A 20,225-nucleotide genomic window follows, 5' to 3' on the forward strand; every position below is an offset into this window, starting at 1 on the left:
TATTTGGACATTTAAAGACTTTGGACACGTTTGACGGACATTCACTATTCTACTTACATTTTATAACCATTTATTAAGAAATAGATATTAAAAATGATCGTGAGTTGAAGCCTGAGTGTCTCCGGTCCAGAACCAGGACCAGAACCAGAGCCAGGACCAGGACTTGAATCAAAAGGTCCAAATTCTTGTACCATCAGCCTCTCGTCATGGCCTCCAAACATGAATACGTTCTTTCAATTCAACCTTTTAATCATTTCACCTTCACTGAGTGCAAAGCCACCGAACATACCAGGACCCCGTTACAGTTTTATCCTCCAACATTTCAACTTCTCCGACATGCAAACCACGTGAACAGCAGCGTTGTGATGCTGGGAAAGTTTTGTGAACTCTGAACACTTTTGTTCATTTATTTCCCAAAGTCAGTGTTTATTGAACACAAAACAAAAGAAGCCGATATATAAATCTGCTGATGTTCCGTCAGATCTGTGAGCGGCCTGCTTCCCTTCAAACAAATGTTAATCTTCCTTATTTGCACTCTTGCACTTTAGAAACTTGTCTCCCTCCGTCTGCGTGGTCCAAAGATCTCGTCATTGTCCCAGTTTACGATAGCTGCTTCATGTCGTACATTGGCACCTCTGATTCCTCCGCTTTGCCCTCATCTTCGGCCTCCTTGGCGGCGTCTGGGCTGCCTTTGCGGCCCTTGGGAGGAGGGACGGGCGTGGCCCCCTCCGCGGTGCCCTCGGCCCCCTCCTGGCCCTCCGCCACAGTCCTCTCCTTCTTCAGGTTGAGCTTGGCGGGGACGCTCTTGCTGATGGTGTCCTTCAGCCTCTCGCCCGACTGCTTCAGTCTCTCGCCGGACTGGCGGATCTTCTCGCGCCTCTCGGCCGTCACGATGCGCTCTCCGAACTTGTTGACCTTGGTGCCCAGGTTCTCGCGGGTCTTGCTCATGTTCTCCTTGGAGAAGGTGGCCTTGAAGCTCTCGATGCGCGTCAGCCCCGTCTTCTTCATGCGGCCGGCCGCTGAGGACTCCGCCTCCTCCACCACCATGTACTCTTCGTCCGACTCCGGAGGGAGATCAAACTTGTCCGGCTCCACCTCGGCTTTGGCGTCGGTGCTGGTGCTGGGTTCTGCAGGCTCGCTGCCGGGCGCCACGGCCTTCACCTCCTGGTCGCCCTGAGAGGAGAACACAAAGGTGTGATTACATGACGGGAACGCGGCGTGCATTACATATAAAAACCTATTTTTTGTTTTTTTAAAGTTATATTTTCTGGCTTTTCATGCCTTTATGATAGAGAAGTGCAGATTGTGAAAGGGGGCGAGAGAGAGGGAACGACATACAGCAACTGGCCACAAGTCGGACTAGAACCAGTGGCCGCTGTGGCGAGGACTCAGCTTTTGTATATGGGACGCCTGTGCTACCGGTTGAGCTACCGGGACGCCCTTGTTTCTCTTTTTAGTCAGAAGTTTAATTGTTGATGTCAGGTTTAAATCCGTCTCAGGTTGAAGTGTGTCATGCAGTCCTGATCCTGCCTCCAGAAATAAACCGCAGCACCTGTTTCTGCAGCTCAGCGTGGCTGCAGGAAGCTAAACATATCAGCGGCGTACGGAGTAAAGCTGGATCACTTTACGCTTCAGACCACGTCATGCATCAGTCTGCAGCTGAAGGCTCAGGTTACACTGAGCACCGTGTGGAGCAGAAATGTTTAGGACGAAGCTGCAAACGTAATTCACTTCACCATCAATGAATCACAGTGATCACAGTCACCCAAAAACTAGTAGAAGCATTAAAAAAGTAAAGAGAACCGGGCGTATTTGATGTTTCTGGTCCTAAAACTATAAACTATCCACCAACTTCAGAGAAAATGTAAGAAAACTGACTGATTTTCTAAATGAGATATTTTTGAAACTCTTAAAGTTGAATGAAACATACATGCTAGTTAGCAAACCTGTCTGTAGCATGCTAACGGTTTGATTACTTGCATCATAGGCACTATATGACACCCGATAGAGAGGCTGACATTTCCAAAGCTTTTACAGAATGCAGTCAAAGCTGAGCCGCACGGCGGGAGCGTCTGCTAACGAGGTGACGCTTGTTTAAATGCGCCGGACAGACGAAACGTGCCGGATTAAGACAATAGCCGTGTTTACATTCACGTATTATTTGCAGTAGTGTATTAGAAATGCTGAAATACCATGAAACAACATTTTTACGCTGGTTTAAGGTGATTGAACAGCTGTTTCTACGAATGTATTTGTATTTTTCAGCGTGAAACACGACACTACTCGCTGACACTAAAGAACTATTTCCTCTCGTAGACGGTTCGAACCTCTTCTTCTCTGTTCACTGGAGGATTCAGCCATGTGTAGCCTGGAGCGCTAACGTCTGAACAAACTACGCAGCGCGGTCTAATTCACGTTTGAGTGTTTACGCCTGTTCACTAAGAAATATCTTCATCACATTAACGTGCTGATCAGTGAGTTTCAGAGTCATGCTAGCTGTTTCCCCAAGTCGCTATGCTAAGCTAGGCTAACCATGTTTAACACACACATGAGATTGTTGTTTTTCTTCTCATCTCACTTTTAGTCCTTTACAGCTGTGATACAGAAGTTTGGGGAGAGCAGAGCGCTATATTAGGAGCTGGAGGTTCACACTCAGAATAACTCGGCTGGCTCAGTCCAGCAGCTCTGCTACCTGAACACACGTTACTCTCAACAACTTCTTATTTCATGAAAGCTGTTATTTCTTAAAGATCATTTTTACTTCAATGACGCACATCGTGAGAAAACAGAAGAAGAAAACTCTCACAACTCGTGCAGAAGAAGTCTCCTCTGCTTCACAAACACTAAAACCTTCATGTTTAAAACTGAAGTGTATAAAGTGCAGTTTCAGGTCAAATGCATGTTTGAGCACACGACTGGAGAAATGAGAGAAATGAAGCTTGCTGGTGAAGGTTGTCACAGCAGCTCTGCTCACCGATTAGCTTTTAGTTTGAGTGTTAATATTAATAAACTGTTTTTTTATTTGTTACTTGTGTACTTCTTTTTGTTGTTGCACATGTCCCGGCTGTGTGAGTAATAAAGAGACTCGATTATTATATGTGAGACTTTGTAAACTGATGTTTTCATTTACTTTATTTGATCCTTTGTTGACGGTGGAGGCCTGAGAGAGAAGTTTATCTACAGATGATATAGTATCACCTGTGGACCTCTAGTCGTCTGTAACGACTGCGGAGGTCGTCGGTGATCTTAATCTGCTGTGTCCGTAATCTATCAAGTAAACAGATCCATCAATTCTCTTCCATATCTGTTATTACATTAGTCCTGCACAAATCAGTATTTCTTGGACTTGTTTTGTTTTCTCTGTGCCTTTATTTCCTCCTCCATCCGGTCGAGGATTATGAACGTTGGCTTTTACAAATAAAAGTTTTGAGCATTTTGGGTGCAAATGAAAAGCTCATATTATATAAACAAATAGGCTTAAATAATATTAATAACATCAAATATAAATATTATCAACAGATCTTACTCAGAGGTGTGTGTGTGTGTGTGTGTGTGTGTGTGTGTGTGTGTGTGTGTGTGTGCAGCCTCACATGCAGCAGCTGAGGTTGCATCGTGTCACCTGACACTGATCCTCACAGAGTGCACGTTACAGTCACACCCCACAGAGACATTCCTGCGTTTAATCCTCGTTAACATGCTACACGCTAATTTGCACGTTGCTTATAAGAGAACTGATATTTAGCATGTTAACATTCTAATGCTATCATGGTAGGATACGTGCAGCTAGAATGCTAATGCTAACAGTAAAGAGTAAGAGTCAGAAAAAGGATGAAGTCTGAGTTGTCTTCTCATCAGTGAACTGTAATGTTTACATCTACCAAAATCTTATTTTCATATTATAGATTATTATTATTATTCCAACCATTTTATGCGCCTGCCGGGTTTAGAGGATTTAGTTTTTTTAAAACTTTAACGGCCAAATAATCAATGAGAGCCGTCAGATCTGTGGTTTGACCTTTCAGCACACTGACGTTTATCTTGAGCTAAAATAACCAGGTCACCGTCGCAGGCAGCTGCCAACTGTGAAGGGTGTGTGTGTGTGTGTGTGTGTGTGTGTGTGTGTTTGTGTGTGTGTGTGTGTGTGTGTGTGTTGCTATTTCAACCCCTAGAACGTGAGATGTCCGTTGACTAATACAGTTTGTTCATGTTGAAAGAACTCAGCGATGTGAATCATTCACAGTCCTGCAGATCCCTTTGGGTTTTAATATCAGCGTAGTCATAGAAACAGACACGCAGCAGGAAACATCTTCCTGAAAGGTTCTTCATGTTTCTAGAGTAATTATATTATGTTAATGTTTGCCTTGACTTTTTCTTAAATACTACAAGTTCTGCTGCTCTGTGGGAAATGGACGCATTTTATTTTAGACCGACTCTGTAAACCAGCAACATCCACAAAGCAGATAATTATATTTATGTTATTGAAGTCGTATAGTGAGCCTGGTGACAAACCGTCTTAATGCACTGGTTCTGGATGTTACAGATCTTCACACTCGCTAACCGAGACCCAACCAGGACCATGGTCCACTTCCTGTAGAGTCCTTGTGGACCTGTGAGTACCTGTGCTAGAAATCCTAAGAGCATTAGAAGTTATACAGCCTGTAGTTTAGTTCGGCCCAAATACAAGATTTACTCGATTAATTCCCAAGAGGCATTTGATCAGAACCTCAAAGGTTTGTAAAGTGAAGCGTCTGTGAGTCTTACCTGATAAATGACCACCCTGAACTTGTTCTTGGCCAGGAGGTCACCCTGGGTGGCCTCCACCTTCTTCACCCTGATGTTCTGGTTCTCCACGCGCACCCTAACGTCCTTTACGTGGCGGCTGACCTTGCGCGTTTTCTCCAGCAGCCGGTCGACGGTGGAGCTGGTGTTGGCGTGTTCGCTGGTCAGCTTGACGATGTCCGTCTGGATGGTCTTTACGGTGTTCTCTAGCTCCAGCTGACGCTCCTCCATGCGCTGCTGCGTGGTCTGGACACTGTCCATGAGGCCGGCCACGCGCTCCAGCAACGCCATGATGCTCCCGGCGTCGTCTACGCCACCCGTCGGCATGCCCGGTTTGTCTGTCATACTTGTTGCTGATTTCTCGGTTGATCAACCCCGTGATCCAAATGTAGAAGGGAAGAAAGGATGAGGAAGAGCAGGTTGGACGAAGAGGAGCTCCGCGAAAAGAAAAGACGATCAAAGCTGCGTAAAAGAGAAGCAAGAGGGTCGAGGCATCGGGATCAGAGAGAGAGAGGCAGGAGGAATGGAAACCTCCTCTGGAGGGAGAGAAAGTTGGATGACAGGAGTACCGGATCACCCCTCTGCCACTGGAGGTTGACCCTGAAACTGGTCGGATCAACTGACTCTACCCTGCGGGGGGGGTCGGGGGGGGGGGGCAGGGTCCAGCTAAAAAAGAGAGGTGAGTATCAGTGAGTTTTAACAATCCTTAATTTTAACAATGTAGTGGTAGATTATAAAGGGAGCAGCCTGTAAGAATAAACATGTTAAAGTGGAGATCTTGGTTAAATAAAAAGGTCCTGAGAACATCCTGTCAGTCAGAGCTGAGAGATATTACGGGAACGTCGTGTTGATGAGCGCGGGGATAAAGACGGACATGGATCCTGGCTCCTCTGTGTTCTCTGCTGCTATAAATACAGCGAGGGTAAAGTGACTCCCTGCACCTCTTTGGGAGATGAGTGTATTAAAAGGAATGGAAACCCCCCCGTCCCCCTTATCTATCAGCCGTCACCTTTTCACTTGTTCTGTCTTAAGCCCTCCCTCCAGGTTTAGACTTCTCTTTCACCCTCAAGGCCCCCAAATGAGCCTCTAAGTTTCCAAAAAGAATTCCTGGTGCTAACACTCACTGCCATCTCCGTTAGAGAGATCGTCCGAATTTAGGCAGATTGGGGGTGGAGCCAACACAACTCACTGTGATTGGGTAAGAAAACTTTCAGTCAAAGCAAACACCTTCAATCCATTTGTCATTAATTCCATCAGAAAAAGTCAAATCTGATTTTGAAACATTGAGATGTCGCCAGGCTGAAGTTAAAACTGAAAGAAGTGTTTATTATAAATGTATTTCATCTTCTCCCTGAGCTGTTTGTACAACGGCGTTTTAGGATCATTGTAGTCAAAACAATTAGAGAGCAGAAGGGAAACTGGACTAAAGTATACATGTACCAGAAAATAATTAGAGATTAAAGAACACATTTACAAAGATTGAACCTCATCCTGCCACAAACAGGCCTCACGTTAGTGGAGCGGTGAACAGTATCAGTACAGTGGTGTCAGTACTGTAGTGTCAGTACTGTAGTGTCAGTACAGTAGTGTCAGTACTGTAGTGTCAGTACAGTAGTGTCAGTACTGTAGTGTCAGTACAGTAGTGTCAGTACTGTAGTGTCAGTACTGTAGTGTTAGTACAGTAGTATCAGTACAGTAGTGTCAGTACAGTAGTGTCAGTACAGTAGTGTCAGTACTGTAGTGTCAGTACAGTAGTGTCAGTACAGTAGTCAGTACAGTAGTGTCAGTACTGTCGTGTCAGTACTGTAGTGTCAGTACAGTAGTGTCAGTACAGTAGTATCAGTACTGTAGTGTCAGTACAGTAGTATCAGTACAGTAGTGTCAGTACTGTAGTGTCAGTACAGTAGTGTCAGTACTGTAGTGTCAGTACAGTAGTGTCAGTACAGTAGTGTCAGTACTGTAGTGTCAGTACAGTAGTATCAGTACAGTAGTGTCAGTACTGTAGTGTCAGTACAGTAGTGTCAGTACAGTAGTGTCAGTACTGTAGTGTTAGTACAGTAGTGTCAGTACAGTAGTGTCAGTACTGTAGTGTCAGTACAGTAGTGTCAGTACAGTAGTATCAGTACAGTAGTGTTAGTACAGTAGTGTCAGTACAGTAGTGTCAGTACAGTAGTGTCAGTACTGTCGTGTCAGTACTGTAGTGTCAGTACAGTAGTGTCAGTACAGTAGTATCAGTACTGTAGTATCAGTACTGTAGTGTCAGTACAGTAGTGTCAGTACAGTAGTGTCAGTACAGTAGTGTCAGTACAGTAGTGTCAGTACTGTAGTGTCAGTACTGTAGTGTTAGTACAGTAGTGTTAGTACAGTAGTGTCAGTACTGTAGTGTCAGTACTGTAGTGTCAGTACAGTAGTGTCAGTACTGTCGTGTCAGTACTGTCGTGTCAGTACTGTCGTGTCAGTACAGTAGTGTCAGTACTGTAGTGTTAGTACTGTAGTGTCAGTACAGCAGTGTCAGTACTGTAGTGTTAGTACTGTAGTGTCAGTACAGTAGTGTCAGTACTGTCGTGTCAGTACAGTAGTGTCAGTACAGTAGTGTCAGTACTGTAGTGTCAGTACTGTAATGTCAGTACTGCAGTGTTAGTACTGTAGTGTCAGTACAGTAGTGTCAGTACTGTAGTGTTAGTACTGTAGTGTCAGTACAGTAGTGTCAGTACTGTCGTGTCAGTACTGTCTGTCAGTACTGTCGTGTCAGTACAGTCGTGTCAGTACGTCTGTTAGTGTATACTGTAGTGTCAGTACAGCAGTGTCAGTACTGTAGTGGTAGTACTGTAGTGTCAGTACAGTAGTGTCAGTACTGTCGTGTCAGTACAGTAAGTGTCAGTACAGTAGTGTCAGTACTGTAGTGTCAGTACTGTAATGTCAGTACTGCAGTGTTAGTACTGTCAGTACAGTAGTGTCAGTACTGTAGTGTTAGTACTGTAGTGTCAGTACAGGCATGGTCAGTACTGTAGTGTTAGTACTGTAGTGTCAGTACAGGCAGTGTCAGTACTGTCGTGTCAGTACAGTAGTGTCAGTACAGTAGTGTCAGTACTGTAGTGTCAGTACTGTAATGTCAGTACTGCAGTGTTAGTACCTGTAGTGTCAGTACAGTAGTGTCAGTACTTTAGTGTTAGTACAGTAGTGTCAGTACAGTAGTGTCAGTACTTTAGTGTTTAGTACAGTAGTGGTCAGTACAGTAGTGTCAGTACTGTAGTGTCAGTACAGTAGTGTTAGTACAGTAGTGTCAGTACAGTAGTGTCAGTACTGTAGTGTTAGTACAGTAGTGTTAGTACTGTAGTGTCAGTACAGTAGTGTCAGTACTGTAGTGTCAGTACAGTAGTGTCAGTACTGTAGTGTCAGTACTGTAGTGTCAGTACTGTAGTGTCAGTACTGTAGTGTTAGTACAGTAGTATCAGTACAGTAGTGTCAGTACTGTAGTGTTAGTACAGTAGTGTTAGTACAGTAGTATCAGTACAGTAGTGTCAGTACTGTAGTGTCAGTACAGTAGTGTCAGTACTGTAGTGTCAGTACAGTAGTGTTAGTACAGTAGTATTAGTACTGTAGTGTCAGTACTGTAGTGTCAGTACTGTAGTGTCAGTACTGTAGTGTCAGTACTGTAGTGTCAGTACAGTAGTGTCAGTACAGTAGTGTTAGTACTGTAGTGTCAGTACAGTAGTGTTAATACTGTAGTGTCAGTACTGTAGTGTTAGTACAGTAGTGTTAGTACTGTAGTGTTAGTACAGTAGTGTTAGTACAGTAGTGTCAGTACACAGCCTGCAAGGAAGCTTAGCAGCGCTACAGCAGCCACCAGACTCCATTCACAAAAACAGGGATTTTACCTGCGCAGGAGTTGCTGCTCTACCGCAGGTTAAATCACTGTTTTTGTCAACGTCCACAGCAGAACATTTAGTCATAATAAGTAAATATATAAATAAATATAAATATATATAAAGCATTGATTGAATGTTTGTATGCTGCTTTACATTTCTTTACTTCTAGATAGAAAGACTTTGAGAGTCTGGACATTTGAGGTTTAGGTTCCTAAACACATCTTTCTTCTTCTGTGGTTTCAGATAAAAGTCGGAAGGACGACGGCATGAAGAGCAAACCAGACATCTACAGTAAGCCCCCCCCCCCCCCCCACCTGACTAGTTTTACAGTTTTTCTGTCACAGCCAATCAGAAACCAGCTTTTCTTCTTCCAGGTGTGTCCAAGCCTGGTGAGGGGGAGGGGTTTGAGGACAGCCCCGCCCCCTGTCCTGAAGACTACGCCCAGTTCTGTGAAAACGGCGAGTGTGAGATGAGACACAACCTGCCCACCTGCAGGTAACACCTCCCTCTGCCAGCAACCAATCACAGACCTCCAGAGTCTCAACGCTGCACTGACTCCACACTGTGGACGTACTCAAGTGTTACTTCAGTAAAAGAAGAAGAATCAGGAACATTTATTAAAGTGTTCAGTTACAATCAGAACCAGGTTTATTGCCAGGAAGGTTTTCACAGATACGGTTTGTTTTTTATAATTTTCCATTTTTACTCTACTGTGACTTTTATTTCTCTTTTTCGACATACTATTTACTTACATTTTTTGGTCACGTCTCCCAGGCTGTGTAAGATGGGAGACCAGACGAGTGACAGAGACATAATTATTTACAAAATAACAAAGAATATTTCCAGCAGAGTAAAAGGTAGAAGTCAGTCGTCAGTCGTGTGTGTCTGCGTGAAGGTGTTAATCTGAGGAGCCTCACCGGCTGCAGCTCAACCCCAAAACTGTGCAACAAAGTCTTTGTTGTGGTGACTCACATTAACAATCCATCGTGCGTCTCAGGTGTGAGGCGGCGTACGGCGGCCCGCAGTGCGACCAGCTGCTGGACTTTAACATCCTGTACGTGGTGCCCAGCGGCCAGAAGCTGCACTACGTCCTCATCGCCGCCATCATCGGAGCCGTGCAGATCGCCGTCATCGTAGCTGTGGTCATGTGCTTCACCAGGTAATCACATTAGTCCTGTTCACACTGTAGAATGACACTCACCACCTCCCCACCGTCAGAGCCACCACCCAGCATGCCCACCACCCCAGCAGCAGCAGTCAGCACCCACCAGCAGCACCACACCAGCCACCAGCAGCCACCACCAGGCGCAAGCCACCACAGGGCAGCCACCACCAGGGTCAGTGCAAGCCACCAACCATAGCACCACCATCCCCCAACCGTGACAAAATCAGGCCACCACCAGAGGGTGTGTCAGCAGCACCAGCTCAGCCAGCAGTGAAGCACAGGCAGGCACCAGCAGCCACCACCAGCACCCGCAGCAGCAGACTCCCACCAGCTAGTCACCACCAGACCAGCAGCAGCACCAAGCAGCACCCAGAAGCAGCAGCAGCCACCACCAGCAGCACCACCAGAGCACCAAGGCAGGGCAGCAGCCCACCACAGCAGCACCTACCAAGCACCAGCAGCACCAGCACAGAGTCAGCCACCACCAGCAGCACCACCAGCACCAGTGCAGCAGCCACCACCAGGCAAGCACCCACCCACCACCAGTCAGCCACCACCACGAAGCAGCCACCACCAAGCACCCACCAGTCCCCACCCAGGCAGCAGCCACCACACCCAGCAGCCAGCACCACCCCAGCAGCAGCACTCGCACCAGCAGCACCACCAACACCAGCAATCCCAACAGCACCAGCGACCACCGAGACCCACCCACTCAGGCAGCGCAGGCAGCCAGCAGCCCCCCACCCAGCAGAAGCACCAGGCAGCAGCCCCACTCCCAACCAGCAGCAGCAACCAGCACCAGGCCCTCACCAGGAAGCAGCCACCAGCACGACCACCATCACCAGCGGGCACCACCAGCAGGCAGCAGGACCCACCACCATCGACCACCAGCATGGCCAGGCGAGCAGCAGCAAGGCACCAGCAACCAACAGCAGGCAGGGCTACCATGTGCACGACCACCATCACCATCTTCACCACCACCACCAAGGCACCACCAGCACCAGCAAGCAGAGGCAGCACCCAGGCACCAGCAGCAGCAGCACCACAAGCACCACAAGTCACCAGCACCCACCTACCAGCAGCACCAGGCACCACCAAGCAGTGTGCAGCAGCAGCGCATCCCCCACCACCATGTCCACCATCCAGGCTCACCACCGTTCAGTTGCATCCACCACCATCAATCAGCAGCAAGAACCGCCAGCAGTCACACCCACCACCAGCCACCACCGCCCACCAGCCGACCACCAGCACCCCAACCCGGCAGCAGGCAGCAGCACGCAGCAGCCCCATCCCACCAGCACCAGCAGGCAGCACCCAGCAGCAGCCCCAGCCACCAGCAAGCCAGGCATGCGTCAGCACCGATACAGCCCCCAACCAGAAGCAGTCCACCGATCACGGACCAACCAGCACCAAGCGGCACCATCAGCAACCACCTACCAGCCACCCACCAGCATCCGAAAGCGAGCAGCACCAGCACCCAGGCCCCACCTAGGTGGCAGCAGCACTCAGTCACGACCACCAGCACCTCGGCATTCCACCAGCAGCAGCAGCAGCACCACCAGCCCCCCAGCACCCCACCAGAACACGCAGGCGCAGGCTAGGCAGCCACCACAAGACCAGCAACCACCCCCCACCGCAGCAGAAGCATGCAGCAGGCAGCACCAGCAGGCAGCACCACCAGTCACCAGCCCACCACCTCGCAGCAGGATAGCCACGCCACCAGCACCACACAGCACACCACCAGCAGGGGCAGGCAGGGCAGGCAGGCAGGCCCAGCAGCAGCAGGGCCACACAGCACCACAGCAGAAGCAGCAGCCAGCAGCGCAGCAGCCCCAACACCCAGCACCCACCAGGCACCCACACACGGAGAGGCAGGCAGCAGCAGCCAGCACCCTAGCCAGCGTACCACAAGCCACCAGCAGCAGGCACCAGCAGCAGCGAACGCAGCAGCAGCCGCCATCCCAGCACAAGGCAGGCACCAGCACAAGCAAGCGAGCAGCAGGCAAGCATCAGCACCAGCCCCACCCAGGCAGCAACAGGCACCAGCCACCCATCACCATGTGCACCCATAGCATGTCATCACAACGTCAGTTATGGGCTCAGTATAAACACACTTGTAGAACGGGGACGTTAATATCAATAAGGTGGAATTCAACAAATTGATGTGAACTGGTTGTTTTTTTTTTGTTTTTGTTTTAATGTTTAATTCATGTTGCCTTGTAAAGCAGATAATGTAATAATAATAATATTATGATGAGTGTGCAGGTTTAGTGCGGCTTGCATGTTGACCTGTACTTCCTGTCGTGTCCTGCAGGCGGTGCCACAAGAGCGAAGCGCGGCCGGCGGCAGAAGCAGCACCCCTCGGTCACTTCCCGTCAGGGACGTCCTCCAGGATGATGTAGCTGCTTTAGTTTTTCTCTCTATCATGTTTTACTAAATACAAGAAGTCTAAATCTTTCGTACCACAGACCTGACGGCTTTTTTGATATCTCGACTTTTTGGTGCCTCTTTTTTTTTCTCCCTTTTTTAAAAATGATTTTTGAATTTCTGAAGGGCCTTATTTTTTAACAATTTTCCTCCATGTTTGATTTTTTAGTTTCCATCAGAAACACTGTGGATCCTCCGGCAGGAAACTCACTTTATTTATCTGATTGTATCTTCACTTTGGACCGTCCACCGACCCTGTGGGACGCAGACCCATGTCTCTGTGCTTTTATTTTGAAGGAATGCTCAAAAATATTTAACTCTGTTTATGTGGGATATAAATCAGAATAATGGAAGTGATTCAGTAAATTATAACGACTGAATACTTTCAAGCTGTTTTTTTTAACGATTCATATTAAATTCAAACTATAAAACTCACGAGTCTCTTAAACAGAATACAGGTTTTATCCAAACATGTCGATTCTGGACTTTCAAAATGAAATATGTTCTAAATTCAGTGTCTTTTAAATTTCAACATTAAGTATTAACTAATGATTCGTTATTCAGTTGCTTATACCATTTTAATTATTTCTATGAATTCGTCTACAGATTTGGTGGATGTTTCAGAATAACTATTTATGTCACATTTAAAGGTTTAGTTTCATGCTCCTTATTTCCCATGAAGCACTGCTGCTTCCTGGATGGTCCACCTTTGTGTAATAAAAGCCTTAATGCTCCAGGGGGCGCTGTGTACCAGGACTATAAAGGTCAGACATAACTTCATGCAACTATTTGTTTTTTGTATTTGTTACGAGGAGACGCACCTGAAACCAAAATGCTGTTTTTTTCTACTGCTTAAGAAAGCCGAAGGTCCGGCTGAGTGTGCAGGTTGTTACCATTATTCTATTGCTTGATTTTCAGATTTTCCATTCCGGAACTGGATTCAAATGTTGTTGTGTGTTTCGTCGAGCTGATGATAATTTAATTGACTTTTATTTGGTCGAGTTTCTTCTTTTTTTTATATTAATTTGTAACGATGGTACGAAGTGTCCGTGTTGGTCTTTTATTGTGGGTTGAGGATGAAGAGAACGTCTGTAGATGTTGGTACTGCATGAAGTCGATGTTAGAGCTGTAGTGGAAGTAGAATTAAATTATGTTTGAAACCACGTGTGTGTTTTATTATGAGGATTATTAAATGTTTTTTCCTTGTGCGATGCGAGGGTTGTCTAAGGACAGAGGGTCTAAGAAAACAGAGGGTCTAACGAACAGAGGGTGGTTTTTTTTTTTTTTTTTTGTAAGGTAAGGACAGAGGGTCTAAGGACAGAGGGTCTAAGAACTGAGGGTCTCTGAGGACAAGAGAGGGTCTAAGGGGACAGAGGGTCTAAGAAAACAGAGGGTTTAAGGGACCCGACAGGGGTATTAAGGGACCCAGGAGTCTAAAGAACTGAGGGTCTGAGGACAGAGAGTCTAAGAACAGAGGGTCTAAGGGCAGAGTATCTTAAGGACAAGTGGGCCTAAGAATGAGGGTTCTGAGGGACAGGGTTTGTTAAGGAAGCAAGAGGGTGCTAAAAAAGGGACAGGTTCTAAGGAAAGAGGGTGTGTAAGGGACAGAGAGTCTAAGGACAGAGTGTCTACAGAAGAGATTACAGATTAGAGGGTGTAAGGAGGAGGGGTTTCTTAAAGACAGGGTCCTAAGTAACTGAGGGTCTAAGGACAGGAGAGTCTAAGGACAGTGTCTAAAGCCAGAGGGTTTTTTGGGGTTTTTTAAGGGACAGGAGGGTTCTAAGGACCAGAGGAGACAGAGGAATGTAAGGACGCCAGTAGTGTCTAAGGACAGAGTGTTCTACAGGACAGAGGATTGTAAAGATAGAGGGTTGTAAGGGACAGAGGGTCTAAGAGACAGAGGGTGCTCAAAGGGAAGGAGAGTGTCAAGGGGACACAGTGTCTAAGGACCAGGGTCTAAGGACCAGAGAAAGTTAAGGACAGAGGGGTCTAAGACAGAGGGTCTAAAGACAGAAGAGTCCTAAGGGACCAGAGGGTCTAAGCAACTGAGGGTGTATCTGAGGACAGAGGGTCTAAGGACAGAGGGTTTGTAAGGACAGAGGGTCTAAGGACAGAGGGTCTGATGGATTGCAATTGACAGAGGCAGAGGGTTTTAGTAAAGGCACAGAGTTGTCTAAGGACCAGAGGGTCTAAAGACAGAGGGTCTAAGGACAGAGAGGTTCTAAGGACAGAGGGTCTAAGGAAGACAGAGGGGTTCTATAGGGACAGAGGGTATAAGGGACCAGAGGGTCTTGAGGACAGAGGGTTCTAAGGACAGACAGGAAAAAAGTCTAAGACAGAGAGTGTAAGGGACAGAGGGGTTGAGGGACAGAGGGTTCTAAGGACAGGTTTCTAAGGACAGCAGAGGGACTCTACGGACAGAGGTTTTTGTAAGACAGAGGGTCTAAGGGACAGAGAAGAGTATAAGGACAAGGGTCTAAGGGACAGAGAGTGTAAGGGACAGAGGGTCTGAGGACAGAGTTTCTAAGGACAGAGTCGAAGGAAAGCGGGGTTTGTACAGGTCCACAGTGTCTAAACACAGAGGGTTCTGAGGACAGGGGAGGGTTTGTAAGGGGACAAGGGTTGTAAGGGACAGAGGGGGTCTAAGGACAGGAAGGGTGCTAAACACAGAGGGTTCTAAGAAAAACTGAGGGTCTGAGGGGACAGAGGGTCTAAGGGACCAGAGGATTTGTAAGGACGAGCGGTGGTCTAAGGACCAAGAGGGTTAAGGACAGCCAGAGGATGTAGTTTAAGGAAAGAGGGTCAAGGGACGAGGGTGTAAGGGTTGTAAGGACAGAAGGCAGAGGGCCAGAAGGGTCTAAGGACCAGGAGTAGTGTCTACAGGACAGAGGATGTTTTGTATTGTTAAAGATAGAGGGTGTAAGGGACAGAGGACGAGAGTCTAAGGACCAGAGGGTCTAAGGGGACAGAGGGTCTCTTCTAAAGTACAAGAGCAGAGAGAGAGAGTCATAGGACAGAGGGTCTAAGAAGAACTGAGGGGTCTGAGGACAGAGGGTCTAAGGACAGGAGATTTGTAAGGGACACAGAGGGTTGTCTAAGGACAGAGGGTTGTGAAATGACAGGAGGGTTGTTATAAAGTGACAGAGTTGTCTAAGGACAGAGGGTCTAAAGACAGAGGGTCTAAGGACAGAGAGTCTAATGCAAGAGGGTTTCTAAGGGACAGAGATGGTTTTCTAAGGACAGAGGACTGATATGTTTGCTCTCAAGGGACCAGAGAGTCTAAGGGACACCAGAGGTGGAGGGTCCCTAAGGACAGAGGGGTGTCTAAGGACAGAGGGTTCTGAGGGAAGAGGGTTCTAAGGACAGAGAGGGGTCTAAGGACAGAGAGTTGTTCTAAGGGGGCATCACAGAGGGTTATGAGGACAGAGTTTCAAGGACAGAGACTCTACGGGACAGAGGTTTGTTAAATGTACAGAGGGCAGAGGGTTTAAGGACAGAGAGTCTAGAGGGGGACCAGCAGGGGGGGTCTAAAGGACGGAGGTGGTAAAACCAAACAAAAAAAGGACGAGGGTCTGAGGATCAGCAGGAGTTTCTAAGGACAGAGTCTTAAGGACCAGAGGGTGTTAAGGTCACAAGTTGTCTAAAAAAAAACACCAGAGGGTCTGAGGACAGAGGGTGTGTAAGGACCAAGAGGGTTTGTGTTGTTGTGTTTAAGGAACAGAGGGTCTAAGGACAGAGGGTTTAAACCAGAGGGTTCTAAGAACTGCGGGGTTTCGTGAAGGGACAGGAGGTTCTAAGGGACAGAGGATTGTAAGGAACAGAGGGTCTAAGGACAGAGGGTTCAAGGGACAGATGGATAGGTGTTTGTAAGGGGGGGGACAGAGGGGTCTAAGGGACCCGAGGGTTTTTGTAGGGACAGAGGGGTCTAAGGACAGAGTGCTACAGAAGAGGATTGTATAAGATTTAGAGGGTTGTTTAAGGAAACAGGGTCCTAAGGGGGACAGAAGTCAAGGACGAGGGTCTAAACAAAGGGGGACCAGAGAGGAGTCTAAGGACAGAGGGTCTAGAACTGAGGGTCTGAGGACCACTGAGGGTTAAGGACAGAGGGTGTTTTTGTAAGGACAGAGGGTTTTTGATAAGGGGACAGAGGGTTGTAAGGGACAGACGGGAATGTAAAGAGATAGAGGGGTCTAAGGACTAGAGGGTATTGTACCTTGTTACAGTCCCTGTAAACACTGAGACAAATGTATAATTTGTGATATTGGATATATAAATACATTAGATTTGAGATATAGTTTTAGTTTTTTTTTTAGTTGTTTTAGTTCATTACACAAACTTTCACATTAATTATTAAATGAAAGACAGAAATATTTTTAAAGATATTTGTATTATATATTGAAAACAATCCCAATCATAAATGATTACCTCAGTTGTATATTTGTTTATCAGAAGGTAATTATTTAATGTTCAGTTCTGATATTAAAAGTCTCACATTTCATTTACAAAAATGATAAATCTCAAAAGAAAAGTCAAGATCTTGAGCAGAAATGTAAAAGTCTTTGATGAATCCTTCAACATGTTTAGTATAAAACTTCTGCAGATATGAATCATGTTGCTGTCGTTCAGATATTTCTGCTTAAAGACTCAACACTTTAAAATGTCAGCAGCTGAACTTTCAGCAGCAGAATCAGTCGACTGACTCGTGAATCATTGTTCCTGCAGAAACGTCTTTAAAGTCGTTCCAGCGTCTCACGTGTGGAGCTGTGCTGCTTTCCTCTGATGGACGTCATATTAAAGAGAAACATTAATCGTGATGAACATGATGCTGCAGCTCTAAACTGAAGTCATGGACTCAAATACAAGTTTCATTGACCTGCTGGCAGGTTAACAAGTGACCCTGGAGACTCCACCCACCTTTAGTGAAGGAGGAGTGAAAAGCAAGCGCCCCCAGTGGCCGTGGAGTTAAATATAGTGGTGAGGCAGATAATTATAGGCAGCAGCTGGTGGAGGCTTCAGACGGGGGAGTCCCCTTCTCATCCTTCTTCACTTGTTGTCCTCAGCTGGCTGCGTCTCAGAGGAACTCATGAAGCAAGAAGTTATCAATAAGTTTCCACCTCAACACTTTGTTCACGAGTCTGAAGGACGTAAAAGTTTTAGAGCCAACAAACCTTTTCTGTGCAGAAATAAAGAGGGAAGAATCGGCACCGACCGGCACATGAAGCTGGACTTCTTCCTTCTTGTTACTTTAAAGATGCACTTCAGACACTTTACTATCAGCGTGTTCCGCTCAGATGTTTTCCACAAACTACGAAGTCAGAGCCAATATAAGTCAAAACATTTGAGTTACAGAGTTATATATATATATATATATATATATATATATATATATATTATATATATACTCATATATATATATATACATATACATATATATATATACACTCACATTTTCCTAATACATGTATGTACTAATACTACTGTACTAAAATTACTGTACTGACACTACAGTACTGACACGACAGTGCTGACACTACAGTACTGACACGACAGTGCTGACACTACTGTACTGACACTACAGTACTGACACGACAGTGCTGACACTACAGTACTGACACGACAGTGCTGACACTACTGTACTGACACTACTGTACTAACACTACAGTACTAACACTACTGTGCTGACACTACAGTACTGACACTACAGTACTGACACTACAGTACTGACACTACTGTGCTGACACTACAGTGCTGACACTACTGTACTGACACTACTGTACTAACACTACAGTACTAACACTACTGTGCTGACACTACAGTACTGACACTACAGTACTGACACTACAGTACTGACACTACTGTACTGACACTACAGTACTGACACTACAGTACTGACACTAAAGTACTGACACTACTGTACTGACACTACAGTACTGACACTACAGTACTGACACTACAGTACTAACACTACTGTACTGACACTACAGTACTGACACTACAGTACTGACACTACAGTACTAACACTACTGTACTAACACTACTGTACTGACACAACAGTACTGACACTACAGTACTGACACTACAGTACTGACACTACAGTACTGACACTACTGTACTAACACTACAGTACTGACACTACAGTACTGACACTACAGTACTAACACTACAGTACTAACACTACTGTACTAACACTACTGTACTAACACTACAGTACTGACACTACAGTACTGACACTACTGTACTAACACTACTGTACTAACACTACAGTACTAACACTACAGTACTGACACTACAGTATTGACACTACAGTATAACACACTGTTACTGACACTACAGTACTAACAACTACAGTACTGACACTACTGTACTACACACAGTATTTAACACTACTGTACTGCCACTACAGTACTGACACTACAGTCGTGACACACTACTGTACTTGACACTACTAGTACTAACACTACAGTACTGACAAACTACAGTACTGACACTACAGTACTGACACTACATAAGTACTAATGACACTACAGTACTGACAATACAGTACTGACACTACTGTACGACACTACAGTACTAACACTACTGTACTGACCACTACAGTACTGACACTACAGTACTGACACTACTGTACTAACACTACAGTACTAACACTACTGTACTGACACTACAGTACTGACACTACAGTACTGACACTACTGTACTGACACTACAGTACTAACACTACAGTACTGACACTACAGTACTGACACTACAGTACTGACACTACTGTACTGACACTACAGTACTGACACTACGTAAGTGACACTACTGTACTGACACTACGTACTAAACACTACAGTCACCCTAACAACTACTGTACTACACACTGACAGTACTGACACTACAGTATTGACCTACTGTTACTGACCACTACCAGTACTAAAAACACTAAGTACTGACACTACCTGTACTGACACTCTACAGTACTAACACTACAGTACTGACACTACTGTACTGACACTACAGTACTAACACTACAGTACTGACACTACAAGTGTACTGACACTACAGTACTGACACTACAGTACTGACACTAAAGTACTGACTACTACACTGTACTGACACTACTATGTACTGACACTAAGTACTGACACTAACTGTACTGACACTACAGTACTGACTACTTACAGACTTACTAACACTACTAAGTACTGACACTACAGCCTACTGACCACTACAGTACTGACACACTACAGTACTGACAATACTGTACTAACTACTGAACTAGTACTGACACTACAGTACTGACACTACTGTAATACTACTGTACTAACACTACAGTACTACCACGTACACCACACACCACAGTACTGACACTAACACTGACTACTACACTACATGCTACGACTAACACTACTGTACTGACACTATACAGTACTGACACTACAGTACTAACACTTACAGTACTGTACACTACAGTACTGAATACTTCACATGTACTGACATACAGTACTGACCACTACAGTACTGACACTACAGTACTGATACTACTGTACGAACACTAACTGTCTGACACACTTGACATTACTGACACTACTGTACTGACCACTACATGTACTGACACTACAGTACTAACACTACAGTACTGACACTACAGTACTGACACTACTGTATCTAACACACTACACGTACTGAACACTACACGTACTACTAAACACTACAGTACTAGACACTACAGTACTGACACTACATGTCAACTGTACACTACCTACTGGTACTAACATACTCGTACTGACCTGACTAATAACACCTACAGTACTAACACTACGTACTTGACAACTACAGTACACCTACGACAACCTACTCGTACTGACACTACAGTACTACAACACTACAGTACTGACTACTACTAGTACTACTGAACGTACTACAGTACTGTACAACTGACTAGTACTGACACTACAGTACTGACACTACTGTACTGTACTGACACACTACAGTACTGACAC

At 45.8% G+C, this 20,225-nt stretch overlaps 1 protein-coding gene across 1 annotated transcript in view; it reads right to left on the bottom strand.

Annotated features, from left to right (window-relative positions):
* cavin4b (caveolae associated protein 4b) overlaps positions 1-5,146 on the bottom strand; it is a 5,399-nt gene extending 253 nt beyond the window's left edge. Inside the window, exons 1-2 of the mRNA XM_029428121.1 lie at positions 4,762-5,146; positions 1-1,173 (exon numbers count right to left, since the gene is read on the bottom strand). The exon at positions 1-1,173 is cut by the window's left edge and continues 253 nt beyond it. Of these exons, the coding sequence (XP_029283981.1) occupies positions 601-1,173; positions 4,762-5,124 (936 nt within the window). The 5' untranslated portion in view covers positions 5,125-5,146 and the 3' untranslated portion in view covers positions 1-600. The remainder of the gene's footprint in view (positions 1,174-4,761) is intronic.
* Between the last annotated feature and the right edge of the window lie 15,079 nt (positions 5,147-20,225).

Source organism: Cottoperca gobio, unplaced genomic scaffold (genome assembly GCF_900634415.1).
Source record: "Cottoperca gobio unplaced genomic scaffold, fCotGob3.1 fCotGob3_469arrow_ctg1, whole genome shotgun sequence".
Lineage (NCBI taxonomy): Eukaryota > Metazoa > Chordata > Actinopteri > Perciformes > Bovichtidae > Cottoperca > Cottoperca gobio.